The following is a 21056-nucleotide window of genomic DNA, read 5'->3' as shown; positions in this document are numbered from 1 at the left end:
CCGCCTTTCCTTTTTTTTTTGACAACTTGGTCTGGTTTACGAGTTTTATTCATCGCCATCTATCAACATCTAGAAACGTAATTTTGATTTGCAATATGGACGACTACATAAGGGACCAAATGTCTCGAAATGGCCTTATTTTCAAAAGGACATTGGAGCGAATCGCCGAGAAGGTGTGTACGTGTTGTTTGGAGAATTGAAAGCAGGCTCAGCTAACGTTAGTTCTGTTACAGCTAGGGGCGGGAGTGGGGTCGGTGAAGTTATTTAAATTCATGTTTGCTAAATAGAGATTTGCTAGCAAGCGGGTGTGCTAACTTCTGCAGTTGCTTTTAACAGTATTCAAAACTGCAGTACCAGGATGGGGGGCTCGAAGTGGACCTCGAGACTACAAACATGACAAGTAACCAATACACTGTTCCTGTCAATGGCTTTTGTTACTGCAAATGTACATATGTATTTCAAATGGCTTTGTTATAGTATAGTCGTTCTGTGTATGGAGGACAGAAATAAATCAGATTGTGCGCTGACAGACTATTCCAAGATCATGAAGTTAGTTATTATTGGCGTATGTTTTACCGCATATTTGATTACTTGTGATATACTACAATATGTCCTGGCGCATACATGCTATTTTTGTGCACTATGCTCCTACTGCTTTTAGATGTAGAACCGAAGTGTGAGTATATCTAGTGTAACTTTAAATGTCTAGTGTGTCTATTCAACTACAACATCACCCAGTGGTTAACAACTAGTCGTTTACTTGTTTCCATTCCCGCAGTGAAGTAGTTGTCGCTGTCGCTTGGCCTCATTCTGTATCTTGTCTCTCTTGATCTGACCTGTCCTTGCATGATGAAGAGCTGGGGCACTACATGGAGATGTCAGAGATGAAGCTGTCGCAGCTGGACTCAAAGGTAAGGAAACATCAGATTGTGTTCTACATATGCTGGGTATGCTACACCACTGGCACAGTCATTTGTATAAATACTAGGACAGCAACACTTTTTTTTTACATTGCTTAATGTGATTGTGAAATGACATGACTTTGAGGTGAAAGTGCAAATGTCAACTTCAATTTGAAGTATATTTACGCCATATCAGATGAACAGTTAAATACCATATAGCCCTTTTTGTTCAGGGTTCATTTCAGGGTACACAATATTTGTTAAGTTTATGATTGTATTCATCAAATTAGAGATTAATTACAGATTTGTTCATCCTTTTTGCATTTCAATATACAGTACCTCTTTGAGAATTACTCTGAGATGCAGCAGCTGGGGAAATAATTATAAGTAAACAAGGTTCAAAGTTATCAAAGCAGACCCGAATGGTCACGCTCCAGCTACAGAGCGATTGTCATGGGGGGAAAAAACAGCTTTTTATCCCTTCTAATTTTCTCTATGAACTCTGGAGAAATTCATTCATTCTACACTGAGAGACACCGAGGTAAATTTACTGTATTTACCAAACAGTACTGTCTCGAATCCGTAGTTTATCTTTTCACCTTGGCTTACTTTATTTTCAACAGTTGGACTACTCACATCAGGATGGTGGAGCTGATGAGAGTGGTGTTTCCAGTTATTCTACTGTGGAGCAAGGTGAGAGCAAGCAAGCAATAAGCAAACTTTTTAAACATATTGTGTTTGTAAATCTCTACTAGGAACTAGAAAATTTAAATAACCTATAAGTTAAGTAACTGTTTTTCTTTTTGCATCCCACAGGTATGTCTGGAAGTGACCACACCCAGCTGACTGTGAGCTCGTTGGATGAGAGTCAGACAAACTTTTCTGAGTCGGTGCTCCAGCCCGAGGACCAGGATGAGGAACTGGAAAAGTCTCTGAGTAGTCAAGGCAGCTCTTTAATGGAACTGTACCCCAGCACGATCAGTCAAATAGGGAGGGCCTGGCATCGCCAGCATGTCTCTGAGGCTGCCGACTCGGTGCTGAGGAGGTACCGCAGATTGCGATGGCTGTCTAATAGAAGCAACCTTAACCACACCTTCAATATCACATTGAGACACACCAGCAGCAACCCAAAGAAGATGAACAGCAAAGCCCTAGTCAAGATGTCTTCCAACAGCTCGTTGAATAGGAGCTTCCCAAGAATATCAAATAAAAGGACTGACACTGCTCTTCGATCTCCCCTGCGCACTGTAACCCACCTGCAGGATTGGCAAGCAGAGAGGCCGTCTCCTGGGAGGGAGGGAGGCTCACTGAAGAGAGATCAGCGTGGGCCAGTCCTGGTGATGGACTTCTGCTCTTCTGGGATATCGTCTGCACAGGAGAGTTCAGAACCGGAGGAGATCTCACTGAACCAGACCTTCACTGTACCTCAAGTATCTGACTATACCTCCTCCTCACAGCAGAGAGAACAGCCCACTACTCTCACCATCAGTCCTATAACACCTTGCTACCCTACAACTGATGCATCTATGGATCCATCTCCAAGGTCAAATAGGCTTTCTCTCCCCACACACGCAGTTCAAAGGGCTTTCACCGCTCAGAGGCCTGGGTGCCCCATGAATGTAATGGAAACCTCTGCAGTTGTAGAAAGGTCCAATATCCACTATTCCCCAGTCAGGCAAGGCCCCTTAAAAACGAGGCTGATGGCCAGGGAAGGCCACGGTGGATCACCTTATGCCCTTTCCAGAAGCCCCAGGTCAGACTCTCTGGGAAGCTATTCCAGAGAACTGAAGAAACCCAGATCGATGTCTGCAGCTCCATCCTCCCCTCTACAAAGGTCAACCATGCTACCAAGGAGGCTTTATCCTCAAGACTCCTATCATCCCTTCCAACCGAAGCTCTACTCGCCGCAGTCATCGGCAGCGGCAGGCCAGCACAGGCTCAAGCGACGCCTTTCCTTTGACACGTCCTTCCTGTCCAGCAGCGTCTCTTACTCCCCCGTGGAGCTTGAGGATGAGTTTCAGAAACTGTACCACAGGTTTGTCTGCCAGGGCAAATCATCTCTCTCCAGCAGCCGTCCCTGTCACGTGTGTGCTAGGAGCTCTGAGGCCAGCAGAGGCCACTCCTCTTCAGCTTTGGCAGCTCTCGCCTTGTCTCCCCACCGCTCTATTCTAAGGAAGCGCCACAGGGAATTGGACCGGGACAGCCATCCCCAGTCCAAACGCTCCAGGGATGGATACTGTGCGTACTCCCCAGGCTCCAAGCGCCATGGGAAAGAATTGCTGAGGCATCTTTTCTCTCCCGCAGGAGTAGAGGCATCCCATGACAACCTCTCCTACAGGTGCAGTAACGATGCCATGGCTCAGACATTCAGCGTCCAGCAGCCTTCAACGCGTCGGGAAGGATGGATGACTCTGGGCCGGCCCGCATCTTCAGCAGAATTCTCCGGCCCTGGTAATGGTCCCCTAGAAAAATACTGTATTATGCAGTACAAAATGATTAAGAGCTCTATTATTTATTATATTAGTTCCTTCTTTTCTAACATGTGTCCCTTGCTTTTTTTTTAGAGAGAAGACTACAGTCAGTTTGTGGACAGCAAGGTTTGTATGGAGAATGCACAGTCTCAGATAAAGTAGTTGGCACCAGTGAACCAGTGTTGATTCCTATGATCATTATTTCCTAAGATCTTTTTATTCCCCACTTAACAGGAGGTTCACTTGGCAGAGCAAAATTGCAAAGTGGCTGTTCTCCTAGGTAATTATAAATAATGTATTGTGTGCATTTCTTTCCAGCCTCACAGCTGTTCAATGCTCTTTTAATCACCCTCTTTTTTTTTTTTGTAGAAGATAGCTGAACAGAGACTACACCTCTGGCAGGAAAGTCTGCCCACATCATCTCTCCATCTACTGCCAATGTATATCTGTTATTGAAAACAATTAACTGATAATTCCTGATGTAACATATATGCTGGTGTGAAACAGTAATTTGCAGCAGTGGTCATTGTAGGTTCGTCTGTTTTGGTTCCAGTTAACTGTTTTATATGGATGTTTCACGGTGGTGTTTGATTTAGGAAAGCACTGATGTAAAACTAATAATTTTATTATCGTCAGGTCATTGTAAGCTTCCTCTTGTTGATGTCTTGTAGTGCATTTTCAATGTTAAACTTTCTCTTGGAGTAATTAATCACTGTACTAATCTGTGTCATGTCCATGACCAGTATGCAATTAAAGAATAAAATTTTAAAAAAAAAAGCATTTGGAATACCTGCTTTCTTACGGTAGTCACTGTTTATTTTGTTGGTTTTGTTTAAATCTTTATTCTTCTTTTACATATTTCTGGAAAGGACTCCCAACTATCAAGACACATTTAATTCCTTTCATAATATTCATGGAATGTTTACAATTTATGGAAAAAATGAGATAAGTGAAAATATCCAGCAGTCAAACCATTTCAGACATAAAATGTGACAAAGTGAGCACACAGTTGTTAGTTTCAGGAAAAATATGTATAAAAGTACATTGGATACAGAATGTAAAGTAAGCCAAGCCTTACCTCCTGAAGGCATTATAAAGTAATGGAAAAACCCTGTCAATTTATTTTTGGTAGCAAGCCTTGTGAGTCTTTACTGACATGGTGAGTTGTAACAAATGTTCTCATGTTGGAGGTTAAGGCTTGACAGGCATGACTGTGCAAAACAAAAATGAAAAGACTGAAAATACACTGGTTTGCATGGGACCATTAAAGGATCTCAGCAGGACAATTATCACACAAGCATTAGTGCAACACCGCCCTTTATAGAGGAAGCACTATGGTGCAGTTGTGCGTTTATTACTTTTCTCAGAGTCACGGGTTGCAGTACTGAGACAAACCACACATTTCTTGGTTTTAAGGCAACTTTTCATTAACCGATAATAGTTTCAGTTGTGGAACTCAGGAGAACATGGGAGTTTGCCGTAATCCATCTGGTCTCATACGGCTGGTCACAGTGTTGCTACAGTAGCTACCACTCCAGCTCCACTGGATATTTTCCAGTAAGGCAGGCAGTGCAGTGGCCAACTCTCTTGCTGGGCTTGTTATTGGAACTGATCATCTCGTCCTTCTCCTGGAGGGAGGAGATTCCCCCTTGGACAGCTGACACCAGGCCCTCTACGGTCAGATACTGGACACTGTCAGCGCCTATACAACAGTCAAAGTGTTAATGGATATGCATTGAAGAATTCAAGAATGAGGCTACAACCAGGGGGTTCCCCAAGCGCCGCCTGCCGGCTATTTAGCCGTCTAACGTTACCCACCTCTGTCTGGCCGGCTACTTTTATAACTGAATGTCACTACGCCTACGTACACACTGCCAGAATTTGGTAGTGACAACCGAATTGAGTGAATGTGCATATGTATGGTACACGGGAGTCACTCCACTCCTACGATCTCGCGATGGCTGTAAATAATGTCTGTAACCATAGTAACGTTTACTTCAGATCAATATGGCGGCTACCATTGCCTGTATTTTCGGTTTACTTGACACCAGTAACCAGAGGCGTCAATTTATCCATAAGGTCTTAATAAACCGCCACTGACAGCGGCGTCACATTCTCTTTTTTCACCGCATGGACTTGATAGTTTTAACCGCAACATTTGCGCCGAAGACCGCAGAACTGGCAGGAACAACCGCAATGTTGAGGAAACAGACTGGATAGAAAATTTGAGAATGTCTCACAACATTTACCTTAGTCTCTTTCAAATTAACGATGCTAATGTTACGTAACGTAACGAGTGTTTCACCTTATGTCACATAACAAAAAGCTGTCCAGTCCGGTTTTGCTACACCCTACTCGGACTAACCGAAACCGCTCTCAAATTCAGTAGTCAATACCTGATTTTTTCAGGTGGGGGTGGGTGGTCTAAAGAGGCTATTGACTGAACAACGTCATGTTAATCTGCGCGAGCCATTCTGGTCCTTGATTTTGATGTTGCCACCCAAGTTTAACCAATCCTGACAAGTCCCACTTGCACACTGACTCCATTTTGCCAATGTTCAAAATATAAATGGGAGAAGTAAAGGGAGGAACAGGGAAAGATCATAGGGCTTCTGTTTTAGGAGGGTTTGTTAAAGCCCCAGTATGCAGGGGTTATGACCATGTAAAATTAGGGCATTTCCTCATTATTTAAACTGATTTATGTTTCCATAATTATTGGATCTCAGTTCTGAGTGCAGTAGTACTCAGGAGAGAGATCCAGTATTGCTCTGAGAAGACTAAAATATGAACTTTGTTCTTATATTTATTACTATTTGTTATAGTATTGTTGTTTTAGCCTACTTATTTCCTACAATTAAAAATTGCATTTCTGCACTGACTCAAGAAAGTACATTAAACATTCACAATTAATAAATATTATCCGTTTATTTTTCAATTGAGCATTAAGCCTTTAATAAAAATGTTTATTCATGTTATTTTAATTGTCATGCTTTCATAAACATATTTAAGGTTTGGTAAAAAGTGGCATCACCGGAAAAATGTATCTTGCCGCCACAAACATCCCTTAGCTGGTTACTTTTCCCATCTGGCTGGCTACTCAAAAATTTGGGGAACCCCCTGTAAACCCCTTTTTAAAACTGTCAGCGAAGCCAGATAATGCTTTAACTCAAGCCTACTTATAGGACATTGCTGAAACTGCTTTGGTGTATGTTTTGTCAGTGAAATGTACTTCTTTGGCACTCACCAATGTATCCAGCGATGTCCTGAAACTCAGGCTTGTTGGCAATGAGCTCCTCCTTAGTTGGAATGTTGATACCCATGTAGCAAGGGAACCTGATGGGTGGAGAGGCAACTCTGATGTGGACCTGTCCAGGAGGAATTACAGGTCAATATTCAAAAAGTGTTGGGTCAGCATAATGAGAATGTAGTGTCACTGACAGTTTTGTCAAGCTCTAGACAACTAACCTCGGTCGCTCCAGCTTCCTTCAGCAATTTTATTATGGGGGAGATGGTGTTGCCCCTGACAATGGAGTCATCAATCAGTACCACTCGTTTCCCAGCAAAGTTGTCTGTCAGCGCCCCAAATTTTTTGGCAACTCCCAACTGCCTCAGACGGGTGTTCGGCTGAATAAATGTTCTCCCAACGTAGCGATTCTTACACAGAACTTCTATGTACGGCAGCCCCGACTGCAGAGGGAGACAGGGAGAGGACAGGTGAGGAGGACGGAGGACTATCAGGAGTGTGGTGTGTTAACAGTATTTCTTTGCAGAGTATCATGTGAGCAGCTTGCAGACCGACCTGCTGAGCATATCCCAGTGCAGCAGGGGTAGCAGACTCTGGCACAGTGCTGACCACGTCTGCATCAGTTGGGGCCTCAATGGCTAACTGCCGACCGCAGCGCTGCCTGACAGTATAAACCATCTGTCCTGTAATACAGTGGAATAAAATATGCATTCAATTAAAGAAAAGTATACTTCAATAATTACGTAACAAGATGGGTAGAGCCTTATTATGAAGAAACAGGGTTGTACAACAACCCATACTAGTAATAAATATTCATACCTTCAAATATGGAGTCTGGTCTGGCAAAGTAAACGTATTCAAAAATGCAGAAGGCAGGGACGTCTCCCTCAGGACGAGGGACAACGCTCAGAGACTTCACTCCATGTTTGGAGATCTGGACTATCTCTCCCGGCAGGACCTCCCTGTAATACCTGAGAACCAGGAAGGCCAAGAAAATGGTCGTAACTCACAGCAACACAGGCTGCCATGGTAACGATGAAGATGTTATACAGATGGGGAAAACTTACTTGGCACCAATGGACTGAAAGCTGCAGGACTCTGATGACACAACCCACCCCTCGGTGTCCCCCTCTCCAGCACCTGACGGGAGGACGGAGAATGCAGTTAATTATCCACGTTTACACCTCTGACCTCTGATGAAATCTTTTTTACCAAGGTTGGCCTGTGACCTACAAATCCTGAGACTTGAGGATTGATAACCCTTACTCCGAATCAGCGTGATAGGAGTTAGGGTATTTTAAAGACAAACACATGGTGTATGGAGCACAAGAAGCTGGTAGTAATTAGTGCTGAAACGATTAATCGATTATAGTCTTGATAATCGATTAATCGTTTTAGTCATTTAACAAGTAAAAATACCAAACATTTGCTGGGTACAGCTTCACAAATGCTAAGATTTGCTTGCTTTTTTCCCCATTTCATATCATCATATAATGAACATTTTGGGGGGTTTTTTGTCTACTGGTGAGGCCAAGTAAGCAATTTTAAGACATCACTTTGGGCTCTGGTAACTTGTGATGGGCATTTGTCATTATTTTTTACATTTTATCGACTAAATGATTAATCGAAAAAATAACTGAAAATAATCATTATTTGCAGCCCTAGTTGTAATCATATATAACATTGACATTTAGCTTGTTTAAAGTTGGGTGTTTGTGATGTAACACTCGCATGGAAAAAGATGCAAAGTCTGAGTACCTGAACTGTGCAGTTTAGAAATGGGGACGACGCGTCCGATGCAGAGGGGCCGATTTCCATAAGGGTCACGGATGGCATAGACGACGTCTTTGTGCATCACCAACAGCGAGTACGATGTGGGGGTCTCGGTCATCAGATTTTTAATTCTGCAATACAAATGTAATTTTTAAAAAAGCCAGTACTTTACTGGGGTGTAGGAGATGGTTAATATTATCTACAGTATTATGTCGTAACACTGACCTGGCAACCCAGTCTGGAGCATCCAACTCCTCCATAGGTGGAGTCAGTGCCAGCAGCTGGGTGATGAGCTCGCTGTCTGAGCTGGTGGACAGGCCGACGCCATGCCGCATTACCTGCAGGAGACACTTATAATGATTTCTACACTACACACACTGAGGGATAATTTCATGCAGAATATCCATTTCCATGCATAAGCTTTGTATTGCATGCAGACAAGAAAGTTATCATACATGAGCATATCAGTCACAAGTGAATAGATGGTGGCTTTGTTGGACATACTGTATGTGCAAAAGTGGACTAGAAAATATGAAAAAGAATGTAATTTAGGTTTATTACAGGTACTCTTGGGTGACTCGGAATGCAGCCCAAGCTCCTTAGGAAATATTATTATATTATTTGGGGAAATGTTTTATTTTTAGAGCTGCTAATAATGAAGGGCTAAAGTTGAATAGCTTTATTTCTTTTGTATGTAATTTTAGTAAAATAGAGTCCATAGCGCAGAAGAAAAAAAGAGCAGAAAATGTCTCAAAATTACAAAAAATTGTGTGAGGCTGGGGATACAGAGTAGGTCACTGTATTTTTATGTGAGATGGCCTGTCTTAATTATATTTTTGTGATGTTGAAGAATTTGTGTTTGCAAATGGGGGATTTACTCTTGTAGAAGGACAGGAGATGAAGGACTATCCATCGGTGGTGGATGAGTTGAGTCCCCCCCCAATATGTGAAGTGCTTTGAGTACTTAGAAAAACGCTATATAAATGTAATCAATTATTATTATTATTATTATGTCTAGAGAAGGCTCAAGGGAATGGGAAGGGAATTTTTAATTTCGTTGAGCTTTGTTGGGATTTATTGTGTAACTGTATTTTCTTTTCTTGCCTGCATTTGTTGTTGTAGTTTAAAAATAAAAAATAAAAAAAGTGAGTAGATCTAATGCATCAAGATGACAGCAGCCTGGTTTGACATTGATAAAATACCCATCACACATTGCAAAGCATCTAAATGCCAGCATCTGTTTTAACAAGATCAAACTGAGAGCAAGCAATATAGTGAAATGAGGGTCTGTATTAACTGTAGGATGGGACTGCATTGCACTGTGTGAAGAAGGGCGGGAGGAAAGACAGACGTGTATCCAGGAGAATGTCATTTTCATGCACCTGGCTCCAAGTAGACATGTGGGAGGTGCTAACCTTTTTGCGCAGGGCTGACGCGTTTACCAGCTCTCCGTTGTGTGCTACAGCAATCTCGCCATGGAGCGTGTCCACCACAAAGGGCTGGCAGTTCTGCAGCTCTGAGAAGCCTGTAGTCGAATAGCGCGTGTGACCGATACCCAGGTTACCGTACCGCAGCTTCAGGAGCGCCTCAGGTGGGAAAGCGCTGCTCACTAGCCCCATCCCCTAAGACGGGAAGAAGAACGATTGAGAATTGGTTTTCAGTTACACATACTGTGCACAAATAAAACAAAACTAAACTATAGCCATCATGTTGGATAGTGGAACACCAGGCCACAATTTCAATGTGATGAAGGAAGCATAAATATACTTGTACTAAAGCTTTAACAAACCAGCAAGAGCTTAAACACCCAATGTATTTGTCTGAAACTGTGTGTGTGTGTGTGTGTGTGTGTGTGTGTGTGTGTGTGTGTGTGTGTGTGTGTGTGTGTGTGTGTGTTAAGCAATGTGACATTATGGATCACATGTGAGACAATGGCTTATTTTCCTGAAGAAAAAAAATAAATAAATAAATAAAAAGGATCCACAGTCTGGATTGTAAATCGTATTTTTATTCTTACAAGACACCAGTGCCATGATTCAATTTTACCTTGTGGGTTGCGTATGTGGGTGGACTGGCTCCATTGCTTGTGACAATTCCAGCACTTTCCTGGCCCCTACGTAGACACAAACAATCACATATAAATTGGTTGAATAATATGCCAGGGATCAGTGAGCCTTGAAATGTATGAGGAGATGTTACTCTGAATTTCTACAATTGAACAGTCTAAACATGAATCAACCTGTTAAATGCAAACTGTTACATGCAAGCCTTAGGGCAAACCAAACCAGTTTGATACAAGTGGAGTATTCAAGCAGGAATGGAGGGAAAAAAAGAGGTCTGTGTAACGGCAGGGGAGCTGCCATATATGGAGAGTCGTCTTGCTGCAGTTTCAGCCTATTTACCAAGCTGCTTCTCGGATTACAGTTGGTCCCGCCCCCACACCACACAGCTTAAGCCAGTAGTGAGGCTGCTTTGCTCCATGGAGGCGTTGCTTTCAGGCTTAACCGCCTGGTTGCCTAGGGAACCGGGCAGCAGAGACAGACGGGTGGGGGAGAAAGAAAGCGTTTCCAGGTCAGCTCAAACATGGAGGGAAGAGCAGAGAGACAAAGAGGAGGTGATAAGGGGGTAGTAGAAGTGAATGCCGCGGTGGAGAGGCAATGGGGGGAAGCAGAGGCTCTAGCTCTCATGTCAGTGTGGGAAGAAGTGGGAGCTCAGCACATGGGTGAGAGCAGAGCCACATTTGAGCTGATCTCAGAGCGTCTGAGAAGGCTCAGCGTTCTGCGCAGCTGGAGGGAGTGTCAGGCCAAGAGCAGGAGCCTGGGACTTCAGAGCAGGAAGACTGAGGCGGCAGGCACATCAACAAACTACAGCCAAAGAGGGGACTCCCACCTAACCTCTAATGGAAGGCCAGTAGAGGGCTGGGAGGAAGAGGAGGAAGAAGTGGGTAATGAAAGAGGAATCTACTCTTCCTCTGTCACAGTTCCAGTGCAGGAAGGTAATTGTTGGTTAACCCTAACCCCAACTGTGGTGCTGAGGATCACAATATAACAATGCTCAAAACATCTTGGCACATTTAAAGTGCAACTGACTGACCAGAGAAAAAAAACAAGCATGTCAGTTGACCTACTTTAGCTTCAAACTGAACAAACTGACTTACTGTGGAAAATCCTTATGACTTCTGCTTGCTCTAAAAATTGTAATCACATGCTAAATTACATTCAACTTAAAACAGTTTGATACTCAGCCTAATTTGTACTAAGTACCCAGTGTATCTGATAGAACGCACATTCTGTGTGTGTGTGTACATATATATATATATATATATGTGTGTGTGTACACAGGGATCAAGGGTCGAATTCATGGGGCTCTCCCTCCCCCTTACACTCAGTGTGTGGCTGAAGAGGGGGGCCGCCACTGGACAGATGAGGAAGTGCGGGCGCTGTTGTGTGTCTGGGCTGACCGCCGTATTCGAGAGCGCCTGAAGTGCACGCTACGCAACAAGTCCATCTTCCAGGAGATGGCCCGTCAGATGCAGAGAAGCTTCGGAGTGGTGCGGAACTGGAAACAGTGTCGAACGAAATACAAAAACCTCAAGTACGAGTACAAGACTGCCAAGAGCGCTCAGGCCGCCGGAGGGGGCAGTGGAGGTGGGCCAGGGAAGTACATGAAGTTCTTTGATGAGGTGGAGGCCATTCTGCTGGACCAGGGGCTGGATGATGGGACCCAGGAGATGCAGAAGAGGCTGTGTGATGGAGAAATAGCAGCAGGGAGGCTGGGATCACCAGCAGGCCAGACAACGCAGACCAGAGCTATTGAGAATGAGCTCATCATTGAAATTGATGATGGTACGTATTCAATCTGCACTGCACACAACAGTATTATTGTATTCAGGACACAGGATAAAAGAACAAAATTTTTCTACTAAACACATTTTATTTTCAGATGACAACAGCGATGATTATGAAATCGATGTAGACATGGATGCAAAATGGAGGGGAACAGGTATGCCAAATCATAAAACCCATGCATACTTGTGTTTACTTGTATTTGTAGTATCTGTAATCTTTTCTCCTTCCATATTATATTCTCCGTCACTCCAGATGTCCATCTATCACCCATAGACCCATCCGGCTCTGACCAGTTCCATGTGGTCACGGTGTCGGACACAGGTCGAAACTGGAGTGACCAGGAAGTGCGGGCGTTGATTCAAGTTTGGTCCGAAGAGGGTGTGTGCAGGCAGCTGGAGAGTTCGACCAGAAAGAGAGACATCTTCGTCCAGATCTCCAACCGGTTGATGCAGCAGGGCATTGAACGTGACTGGAAACAGTGCCACACCAAGTATAAAAACCTCAAGTACCTTTACCGCTCCCTCCAGAGGGGTAAAGCTGACGCCGCCGATCCACGACGCCTCATGAGGTTCTACGATGAGGTGGACGCCATTCTGAACCGCACAACCAACGGATCGCCACATAATATGGGATATATAGACCACCAGGCGGAGTCAGGTGGATCGACCATGTTGGACGGCTGTGAGGAGGACGGCAGTACAGATGTCAGTTTGCCAAAAGTGGATACAGTGACTTCAATGATGGGCGCCGAGGAGGAAAGAACTTCCAACGCCGACTCGGTCTCATCTATGAGCCTCGAGATTATACCAAACAACGCAGAACCAAGGCTGCATGCAGGCAAGGAGCGCGGCTTGGATCAACAACACAGATTCATGAGTGAGCATGATATCATAATTCATTCATGTCTAATATATAGTTATTGGCTGAGTAAGAATTCACACATATAGCTCTCTATCATGAATTACAAAAGTCCACCGCTGACCTCAGCTGGACCAATCAGCAGGATTCATAGGTCAACAGCATTCAAGCTTTTTTCCCCTGACTCTACATTCCTTATGCCCCTTTTTAAAACTCATACTGTAAGCATAAAGTGACTAAATGCACCAATATTTACCCAGGGATTTCCAACTAGATATTGATTACACTAGATACAGAGACACATGCAGTGATTCAAGTGATTTTCTGCTTGCTTGAACTATGTGAGATAATATATTGATTTATTTTGTTGACTACTGTGCAATCTGAATGAGCAGGTTTTAGCTTGTTTCTGTAGCTTTGCTGATTTGCATTTGACAGCCAGTTACAATTAAATATTGATGACATATTCTTTCTTATCAATTCAATTTCAATTGAAGTTAAAACATGAAAATCACCAAAATCAGAGGTCTGAGGTTTTCACACGACAACAGCGAAAAACAACTTTTTCCAAAAGCTACAATTATCCAGAACCAAATCTGAGATGTCAAGTGGCAACACTTTCTGGAGCTTCTACAATGAAAATGAGATTTATTTCAGTGTTTTAAACTGTTTACCAGAATCTGAATAAGAAAAATGTACCTGTATCCCCAAATAGCTTGGAAATAGCTTGTGAAATCCAATGGGTCAGATTTTTGCTTTAAGAGAATAGTCTGTTGTCTTTATCTTAAAACAGTTTCATGTTGTGTGTTGCAGGCCCTTCTGAAACTCGGGGAGATAAAGAGGATACCTTGCCAGCAAACAGAGGAATGAAGAGGAAAGCTGTAGATCAAGGTTTGAAATTTGCCTCTTCCTGTAATGTCACATTTGCATGTCACAAGATAAGAGTTACAAATCTACAACCAACAAAAGACTTTGTAAATTCTAATTCAGTGACTCAGTCCCATGATTTGCCATGGAGTCTCATAATGAAATTATGGTCATGGGCTGGTTGAGACCAAGTCCTAACTGCTACCAAAAAGGAAAAAGTCATACTGAAGTCCTTTATCAGACCAATAACATTCAGGTAACTGAGAAAAATAATCTGAACCTTTTGGTCTTGTTTATATTTTCAGATACCACATTCAGACCAGTAAAGAGACTGGATACTGGGACTGGCTGTGCAGATAGGATGGAGGTCCAATGTAAAGAAGAGCAGGATCACATCCCGATAATAGAGATCAATTCAGTCTGTTCAATGGCTTCCCCTAATCTGCTCCCTGATAGACAGGTAATCTCAACTAACTCCATATGATGAAGAATAACAAACATTAAGAAATGAAGGCCCACTATACAAACTACTCTTAATGAAGCTGCTATGCTGGATGAACTGTTGCAAATTCAAGGATTATAAGGGGTGTATAGGTGTTATAATGGGTATGGGTGTAGTCTCAAATTGTTCTTATGGGGATTTAAAGTGTGTGCGGTACTCAATAGTAAGTTTATAGTGACTTTATTGTACTTAGTGGTAACTGTATCTCATATGGTAACATTATAATATTGCTACAGTTAGTATAGTTTTAAGTTTTGATATGATCTTTGTGTAGTACACTAAAAAAATATTATGGCATTAATACAGTTGTTTTTCGTAAGGGTCATCACGCATTATGAACACGGGGAAAGAGCACAAACTCACAGCGGGTCGGCCGTTTCAAGAGTCAATTTGGCTCCAAAATGTTAAATAACAGGTTTGCCTCCAGTCACGCGATTGATTAGCAGCACAATACATTTTAATTGCCAGTTTACCGAATAGACTCAATCATGCATTCTTGAAATCGCTGTGGTGAACTCGGCGTTGTTGTTTTCTTCCGACAACAGACATCTCCAACACTTTTTTTTCTTTCTAGCTCGAGGCTGCACATTTCCTGCATCCTGCAAATTACTTCCACCAAAACTCCCACACCGCTAATATCGGCTAAGTTTGTGGGACAAGTGGTGCAATGATTGATGACTACATATTATTGTTTTATCAATGTGATATTTTTTAGACTTAACTTTAGCTCACCAAACTATGTTGCAGGGGCGGTCCTTTAAGTAGCTATTGTATTTAGCGATGGCGTCAAAGCAGATGTCTGCTGTATCTTTTCGCTCTCCAATGTAACAATAAAACCAACAACATCAACTGTGACTTCACTTTAAAGTAAGATGTAGTGTCCATATACCCTGACGCCCTCGAGACCTCCGTTACCTACCTGTGCTGCAACGCCACAAGTCCCAAAGTTAAGACCTGTGCCACTTCCAGCTGTGTCGGCCACTCTCCGGCAGCCACGCATCCGAACACCCCGCACTCTTCTCCGATACCGGACTCCTCAAACTCCATCGTCGCTGTCCGGTGCTCCGGTCCCCAGGCGTCCCGTGCCTTTACCTTGTCTGAGTAATCAGCGCGTGCGTGCCTCCACTATGTTGGGAGTGACCACGTGCCAATAGCTTTGACTACGGTACAACGTGGTCAGAAAACAACAGTTCAGCAAACAAAAAGTGACATTTTGAACTAGCCGTGAAATCACAAGTCGAAACAAATGATGTTTTTGCGACGACAAGGAAAAAAATACGGACCACAGTTAGCGGACGACTTTAAGTATTAGACGATACATGAAGCGAAACTGATTCAATCAAACATCTGACTTCTTGAATCTCACAAGTTAACACGTGGTAGTGTGCGATGAGGAGGAAAACAACGAATCTGACAAATTAATCGATTCGGTCATGTAATTGTATTCTTCTGATCAAGTTTATCAAATGTTGTGACGGATTAATCCTGTTGCGAGGAAGTAAAATAGGGATAGTTTAGCGATTAAAAAAAACAAAAAACAGTCTCCTTGCAAATTTATTGTGCTGGAGTGTGTTCCCCGTGCGTGATGAGTACTGCGCTTCTGTGATTGGTTGTGTGAATCGACAGAGCGTTGTGATTGGCTGTTACAGCACGTAAGACTCAGTCGACTTCCCTGTTCTTTTGCCTCCGCGCCTCCTGTTTTCTATCCATGTTCTAACTTCTCCTCACGACCACAAGTCCCGTCCTGGTCGAGTGGCATAAGAAACATTTGCAAGTTCTGCTTGATTTCACTTTGTCTTTTGTGTTTCAGGGCTACAGGTTTTCAAAGAACAACATGGCCTCCACGTCAGGTACAGTACAACTTGTTACTGTCAAAGTTATTCACGCAGTCGTGAGTTTCAGAAGTTGCCCAACTGGAAAGCTACATAGTTTGAATGTGTTGTTCACTGTTCAGCTTGTGATTGTGTGTTTTTTTTTTTTTTTTTATTAGAGCTGAAGGTCGGCAATAAGCTAAATGAGGGAAAGACGAAGCAGATTTTCGAGCTCGTGGACCAGCCCGGTCTGGTTCTGGTCCAGTCCAAAGACCAGATAACTGCTGGAAATGCCGTGAGGAAGGACCAGATGGAGGGCAAGGCCGCTATCGCCAACAAAACCACCAGCTGCGTGTTCAAGTTGCTGCAGGATTCTGGTGAGGATTCACATTAGGGCGAACTGGGTTACTGTGTTTCTGATTTCACGCAAAGCATGATGCAGCCTGTTTATATGCGCGGGTGGAGCAGTTGTGTCAGACTCAGCAAATTTCCTACATGCATAGAAACATTTTGTTGCCATTCAAGAATCTTTTTGAAGCAAAGATTTTAGTCCTTACAAGGGAACTGAACAGAGGCATGCATGTGCAGAACTGACTGAGCGTTGTAGCCTGCATGCATACATGTTTGACCTTTTCAAATTAAAGTGCACAAAAAGCACAGATTCCAAAATTACTCTCCACCTTGCATTAATTTAAAAGTAATTGGGTAAGCGTAACTCATGTGCCCCTCATGAGTGCAATCCATGTGTCAGCCAGACTGTGCTAATGGCCGTCTTGTGACTTCAGACTTTGCTTCTTATAATTTACTAGAATGTGACAAACCGCCTCCCCCCTCACTCACTTATTCATCTTAGGGTGGTGACAGCTCTAGTGGTTAATTTGCACATCTGTAAATTGTTTGTGTCTTCAAAAATCAATCTGCAATCCAAACTTATACCAAAGGGTGGGTATGCTTGCCACAGTTAAAATATGAGTTCAGAGATGTATGATACTCCAGTTGTTTCAGAGCTCATTATGCAAATAGTGCCTGTATAAAAGTAAACAAAAGGTGTTGTAAATATATTATAAATCAGAAGGGGGGGGAGTTTGTAAACACTGGAATGAAGAAGGACTTGGGTTAATGTGGGTTTGGAATGGCACAGGGAAAACAAAGTACTGTCCTTCAAAAATCTGTTCATTTATACCCAGAAGTGATACGCTGAGGAGATGTGGATTGGATTGAGTAGATCTATGGTGTAGTTTGAGGCTTATTATCTACTCTGTTTTTCCAGGCATTAAGACGGCATTTGAGAAGCAGCACTCAGACACTGCGTTCATTGCAGCCCACTGTGAGATGATTCCCATCGAGTGGGTTTGTCGCAGAGTGGCAACTGGATCCTTCCTCAAGAGGAATCCAGGAGTGAAGGAAGGCTACCGCTTCTCCCCGCTGAAGATGGAGATGTTCTTCAAAGTATGTTGTGTTTTATGTTCCTGCAGCAATACTGAGGCTGAATAATAGTCAAAAAAAGTATACCTATCCAGTTGCCTGGTCGCTTTCCATGTGTTTTTTTTTTTTTTTTTTTTTTAATATATTCAAAGGTTGTAGCTGGACTCAAAAAGTGTCCAGATGTCAGTTCAGGTCTAATATGTTTATCTGTTGCTTTTGTCTTGATATAGGATGATGCCAACAATGATCCTCAGTGGTCGGAGGAGCAGCTGCTGGAGGCCAAATTCTCTCTGGCTGGGCTCACTATTGGCCAGTGTGAGGTGGACATCATGAATCGCAGCACCGTGGCCATCTTTGAGATCCTGGAGAAGGCCTGGGCCACCCAGAACTGCACACTGGTGGATATGAAGGTACATAGTGCTACGTTACCCTCTGCTGGTCATTTGGGAGCAGGGCTTCACAAACCTTTTCATATCAAGGACCTCTCAAATGGATCTGCATTGGACCACGGACCCCATTTAATAATAATAAGATTTAAGATTTTGTCCAGTGGAACCCTTTCTGAGAATATTTTTGTTGTTTGATATGACTTGGTGCAGAATTATATAACTGTAGATCAGGGGATACCAACAGGGTGAAGAGTGAAAGCTATGAGCAAAATAGTCATCCATATACTTACTCTCATTGTGCTAACTTCCATGGAGTGAAATAATGGTGATTAAAGTGTTGCAAATTTTTCTGGAGACCCCCTGGAATTCTCTCTAGGACCCCCGGGGGTCCCCAGACCCGACTTTGACTGACCTGACCTAGTTTTCTACTGAGCAATTGTAGTCGTTTCCCAACTAAGGAGGATTATCTTCCTTGCTCCATAGATCGAGTTTGGTGTGAATGTGACGACCAAAGAGATCGTCCTCGCTGATGTGATCGACAACGATTCATGGAGGCTGTGGCCAGCCGGAGATCGAAGCCAGCAAAAAGATAAGCAGGTAAGGATTCACCAGTTGCCTTGCTTTTTTAATTTTGACACTTCTCAGAAAATGTAATTCGCTGATCTCCTCTAGTAAATGGCTGTTCAACAAATGACCTTTTTCCACTCTAGGTATACAGAGACCTGAAAGAAGTGACACCTGAAGCAATGCAGATGGTGAAGAGAAACTTTGAGTGGGTCTCTGAAAGGGTCAAGGTACGCTGAACCTATTTGCCCCTAACTTTGTGCAATTTGCTCTTTAGCCCACAAGATCAAGCAATGTGACCTGCTTTGTCTGTTATCAGAACAGGCTTTAGTGTTTGCCTAGAATCAACATGTAGTATTGACAGACAGTCCAGTTTTATTACTTTTGTGAACTCTTGCACTTTTGTTGACTCTTCATTCAAGAATTGTATAAACATGAATATGTAGGTGTCTCTTAGTTGTATTCACACAGCTGCTGGGTTACATTGTTTTGTTTTTTATTGAATCACATCCCACCCATACATTTAGTGGACTGATGACCTGAGAATTGTGTGGAGCTAATGAGTGCTGTTTGTCCCTAGCTGCTGCTGGAGCCCCAGGCCGGTGGCAGGGTGGTGGTTCTGATGGGCTCCACCTCTGATATGGCCCACTGCGAAAAAATCAGGAAGGCCTGCACCGCCTACGGCATCCCCTGCATCCTGAGAGTCACCTCAGCACACAAAGGTCCAGATGAGACGCTCCGCATCAAAGCACAATATGAAGGTGTGCATACTAAAGTATCTTGGTGATGTTTTTAGCAGTGGAGAAATTATAGCATTGCTCCACTGCTTCAGATCCATCAATAACACTGGATGCATAGTGTGTGTGTGTGTGTGTGTGTGTGTAAATCATTCAAAATCAAATTATGTTCCGCTGCTCATGGGATTCTATACAGTTTGAAATATGATCAAACATCCTCATCTACCCAAAGTCATAATCCACTAATACAGACAAAATGATGGCTTCCTTGTGTTTATTCAGGCAGTTTAACTGGAAGTGACAAGAAGCATTTAATTGTTGTGCAGGAATCATTTTGATGCTTGTGAATCTGTATGTTTATATCTTTTGGGTATCAACTATAGCATGCCAGCTCTCGCTCGGGTCATACATTTTTAACATTAACAGGAAATTATATTTCAAAATGTTAAAGCACATGTCCCCAAGTGAATCAGGCTATGGCTAATGTAAAACCAGAGTGGCAAGTAAATGTGCTAAAGGAATTAACAGATTTTCCGTAACAGCCAATGTGACGTTACGCCACATTTTTCCCTCTTTGTTTCAACTGATTTCTTTCTGTTTTCCCTTCTTAAAGAAATGGGGGGGGGGGGGGGGGGTGTTATATTGTCATCTCTCATGTCATAGTTATTGTATGTATTGATCTATATGCTTTTCCTCAGGTGATGGCATACCCACCGTGTTTGTGGCTGTAGCGGGCAGAAGCAACGGCCTTGGTCCGGTGATGTCAGGAAACACGGCTTATCCCGTCATCAACTGCCCCCCTCTCACTCCAGACTGGGGGGCACAAGACGTCTGGTCATCCCTTCGCATGCCAAGCGGTAAACACATTTAGAAACGTTCGCTGTCTAGTGCGTTGACTTGTTTCAGTCACATGTGAGTTTGTGTTTATCATTTTACTTGAGCGTCACATTCCCTTCCGCCTGCAGGTCTTGGCTGTTCCACAGTCCTCTCCCCAGAGGCTGCTGCTCAGTTTGCTGCCCAGATCTTCGGCCTGACCGACCATCTGGTGTGGTGCAAGCTGAGGGCCTCCATGCTCAACACCTGGGTGTCTCTCAAGCTGGCGGACAAGAAGTTACAGGCCTGCAGCCTCTGAAGCGGCTGAAGACTCTTTCACCCTAGTGTGCGCTCATCAAGACTTCCACTTTCTGTCAATGTCACATCTTTTGTTTACCATGAAAAGCTTACTAACAGTAGGATCAAATGTACACATACTTAAATCATTCCATTAAAGAGAGAATTAATTAAATGAGCTTCTGTGGTTCTTTAATCCCAATATTCTCTATACACAAATTTTGAAAATGGTATAGCTTTAATTTTTATCTTTTTTATTTTATTGTATCCTTGGTAGTCTTCTCTACATGCTAGTGTCATTATTTTTATCATAATTTTTTTTTTTGTCAAATTTGCTTAAGTCTTTAGTTTACACTGATGTCACATTAGTCATTGAGACTGTCAGTTGCTCAGGTGCATAGAGCCGACGCTGCATACTGGTTTGATTTTACTATTTTCATACTTGGCACTTGATGCAAAATGTCCTAATTCAGGTGCATTTGTACATTGGCACTCTGAGTGCCAGTCTGCTCTCCCACCAACTGGACCATTTTAGAAATTCAGATCACCGTCACA

The 21056-nt window shown here is 43.0% G+C and overlaps 3 protein-coding genes and 1 long non-coding RNA gene across 5 annotated transcripts; 3 read left to right on the top strand and 1 right to left on the bottom strand.

Moving 5' to 3' along the window:
• Window positions 1–36: 36 nt before the first annotated feature.
• LOC139908748 (uncharacterized) lies at window positions 37–911 on the top strand. The gene is made up of 3 exons (XR_011784492.1): window positions 37–173; window positions 337–400; window positions 856–911. It is a non-coding gene; the product is annotated as an uncharacterized LOC139908748 (long non-coding RNA).
• Window positions 912–1544: 633 nt separating this feature from the next.
• Window positions 1545–4078, top strand: LOC139908781 (uncharacterized). Its single transcript, XM_078285669.1, has 5 exons — window positions 1545–1605; window positions 1719–3353; window positions 3467–3499; window positions 3608–3653; window positions 3743–4078. The coding sequence occupies exons 1-5, from the start codon at window positions 1545–1547 to the stop codon at window positions 3747–3749; spliced, it is 1782 nt and encodes a 593-aa protein (XP_078141795.1). The 3' UTR covers window positions 3750–4078.
• Window positions 4079–4191: 113 nt separating this feature from the next.
• On the bottom strand, window positions 4192–15820 carry ppat (phosphoribosyl pyrophosphate amidotransferase). The gene is made up of 11 exons (XM_071895629.2): window positions 15385–15820; window positions 10437–10503; window positions 9806–10012; window positions 8616–8728; window positions 8376–8521; window positions 7685–7757; window positions 7437–7588; window positions 7173–7300; window positions 6839–7060; window positions 6618–6738; window positions 4192–5075 (listed from the first exon to the last, which is right to left on the bottom strand). Exons 1-11 carry the CDS (start codon window positions 15510–15512, stop codon window positions 4900–4902), a joined length of 1533 nt encoding a protein of 510 aa, XP_071751730.1. The 5' UTR covers window positions 15513–15820; the 3' UTR covers window positions 4192–4899.
• On the top strand, window positions 11005–20676 carry paics (phosphoribosylaminoimidazole carboxylase, phosphoribosylaminoimidazole succinocarboxamide synthetase). Of its 2 annotated transcripts, none has more exons than XM_078285596.1 (15): window positions 11005–11385; window positions 11732–12235; window positions 12333–12392; window positions 12512–13114; window positions 13910–13987; window positions 14269–14423; window positions 16276–16315; window positions 16456–16653; window positions 17547–17725; window positions 17932–18111; window positions 18574–18687; window positions 18801–18884; window positions 19235–19415; window positions 20090–20248; window positions 20357–20676. In XM_078285596.1, exons 1-15 carry the CDS (start codon window positions 11076–11078, stop codon window positions 20521–20523), a joined length of 3012 nt encoding a protein of 1003 aa, XP_078141722.1. In that variant the 5' UTR covers window positions 11005–11075; the 3' UTR covers window positions 20524–20676. The 2 variants fall into 2 exon arrangements, with proteins under 2 accessions (XP_078141722.1, XP_071751729.2); XM_071895628.2 differs by having other exon boundaries at window positions 12491–13114.
• The last annotated feature ends 380 nt before the right edge of the window (window positions 20677–21056 follow it).

The sequence above is a fragment of the Centroberyx gerrardi genome, chromosome 9, assembly GCF_048128805.1.
Source record: "Centroberyx gerrardi isolate f3 chromosome 9, fCenGer3.hap1.cur.20231027, whole genome shotgun sequence".
NCBI classification, from domain to species: domain Eukaryota; kingdom Metazoa; phylum Chordata; class Actinopteri; order Beryciformes; family Berycidae; genus Centroberyx; species Centroberyx gerrardi.
Note: the sequence above shows the minus strand (reverse complement) of the source record. Positions and strands in the feature narration are given on the sequence as shown.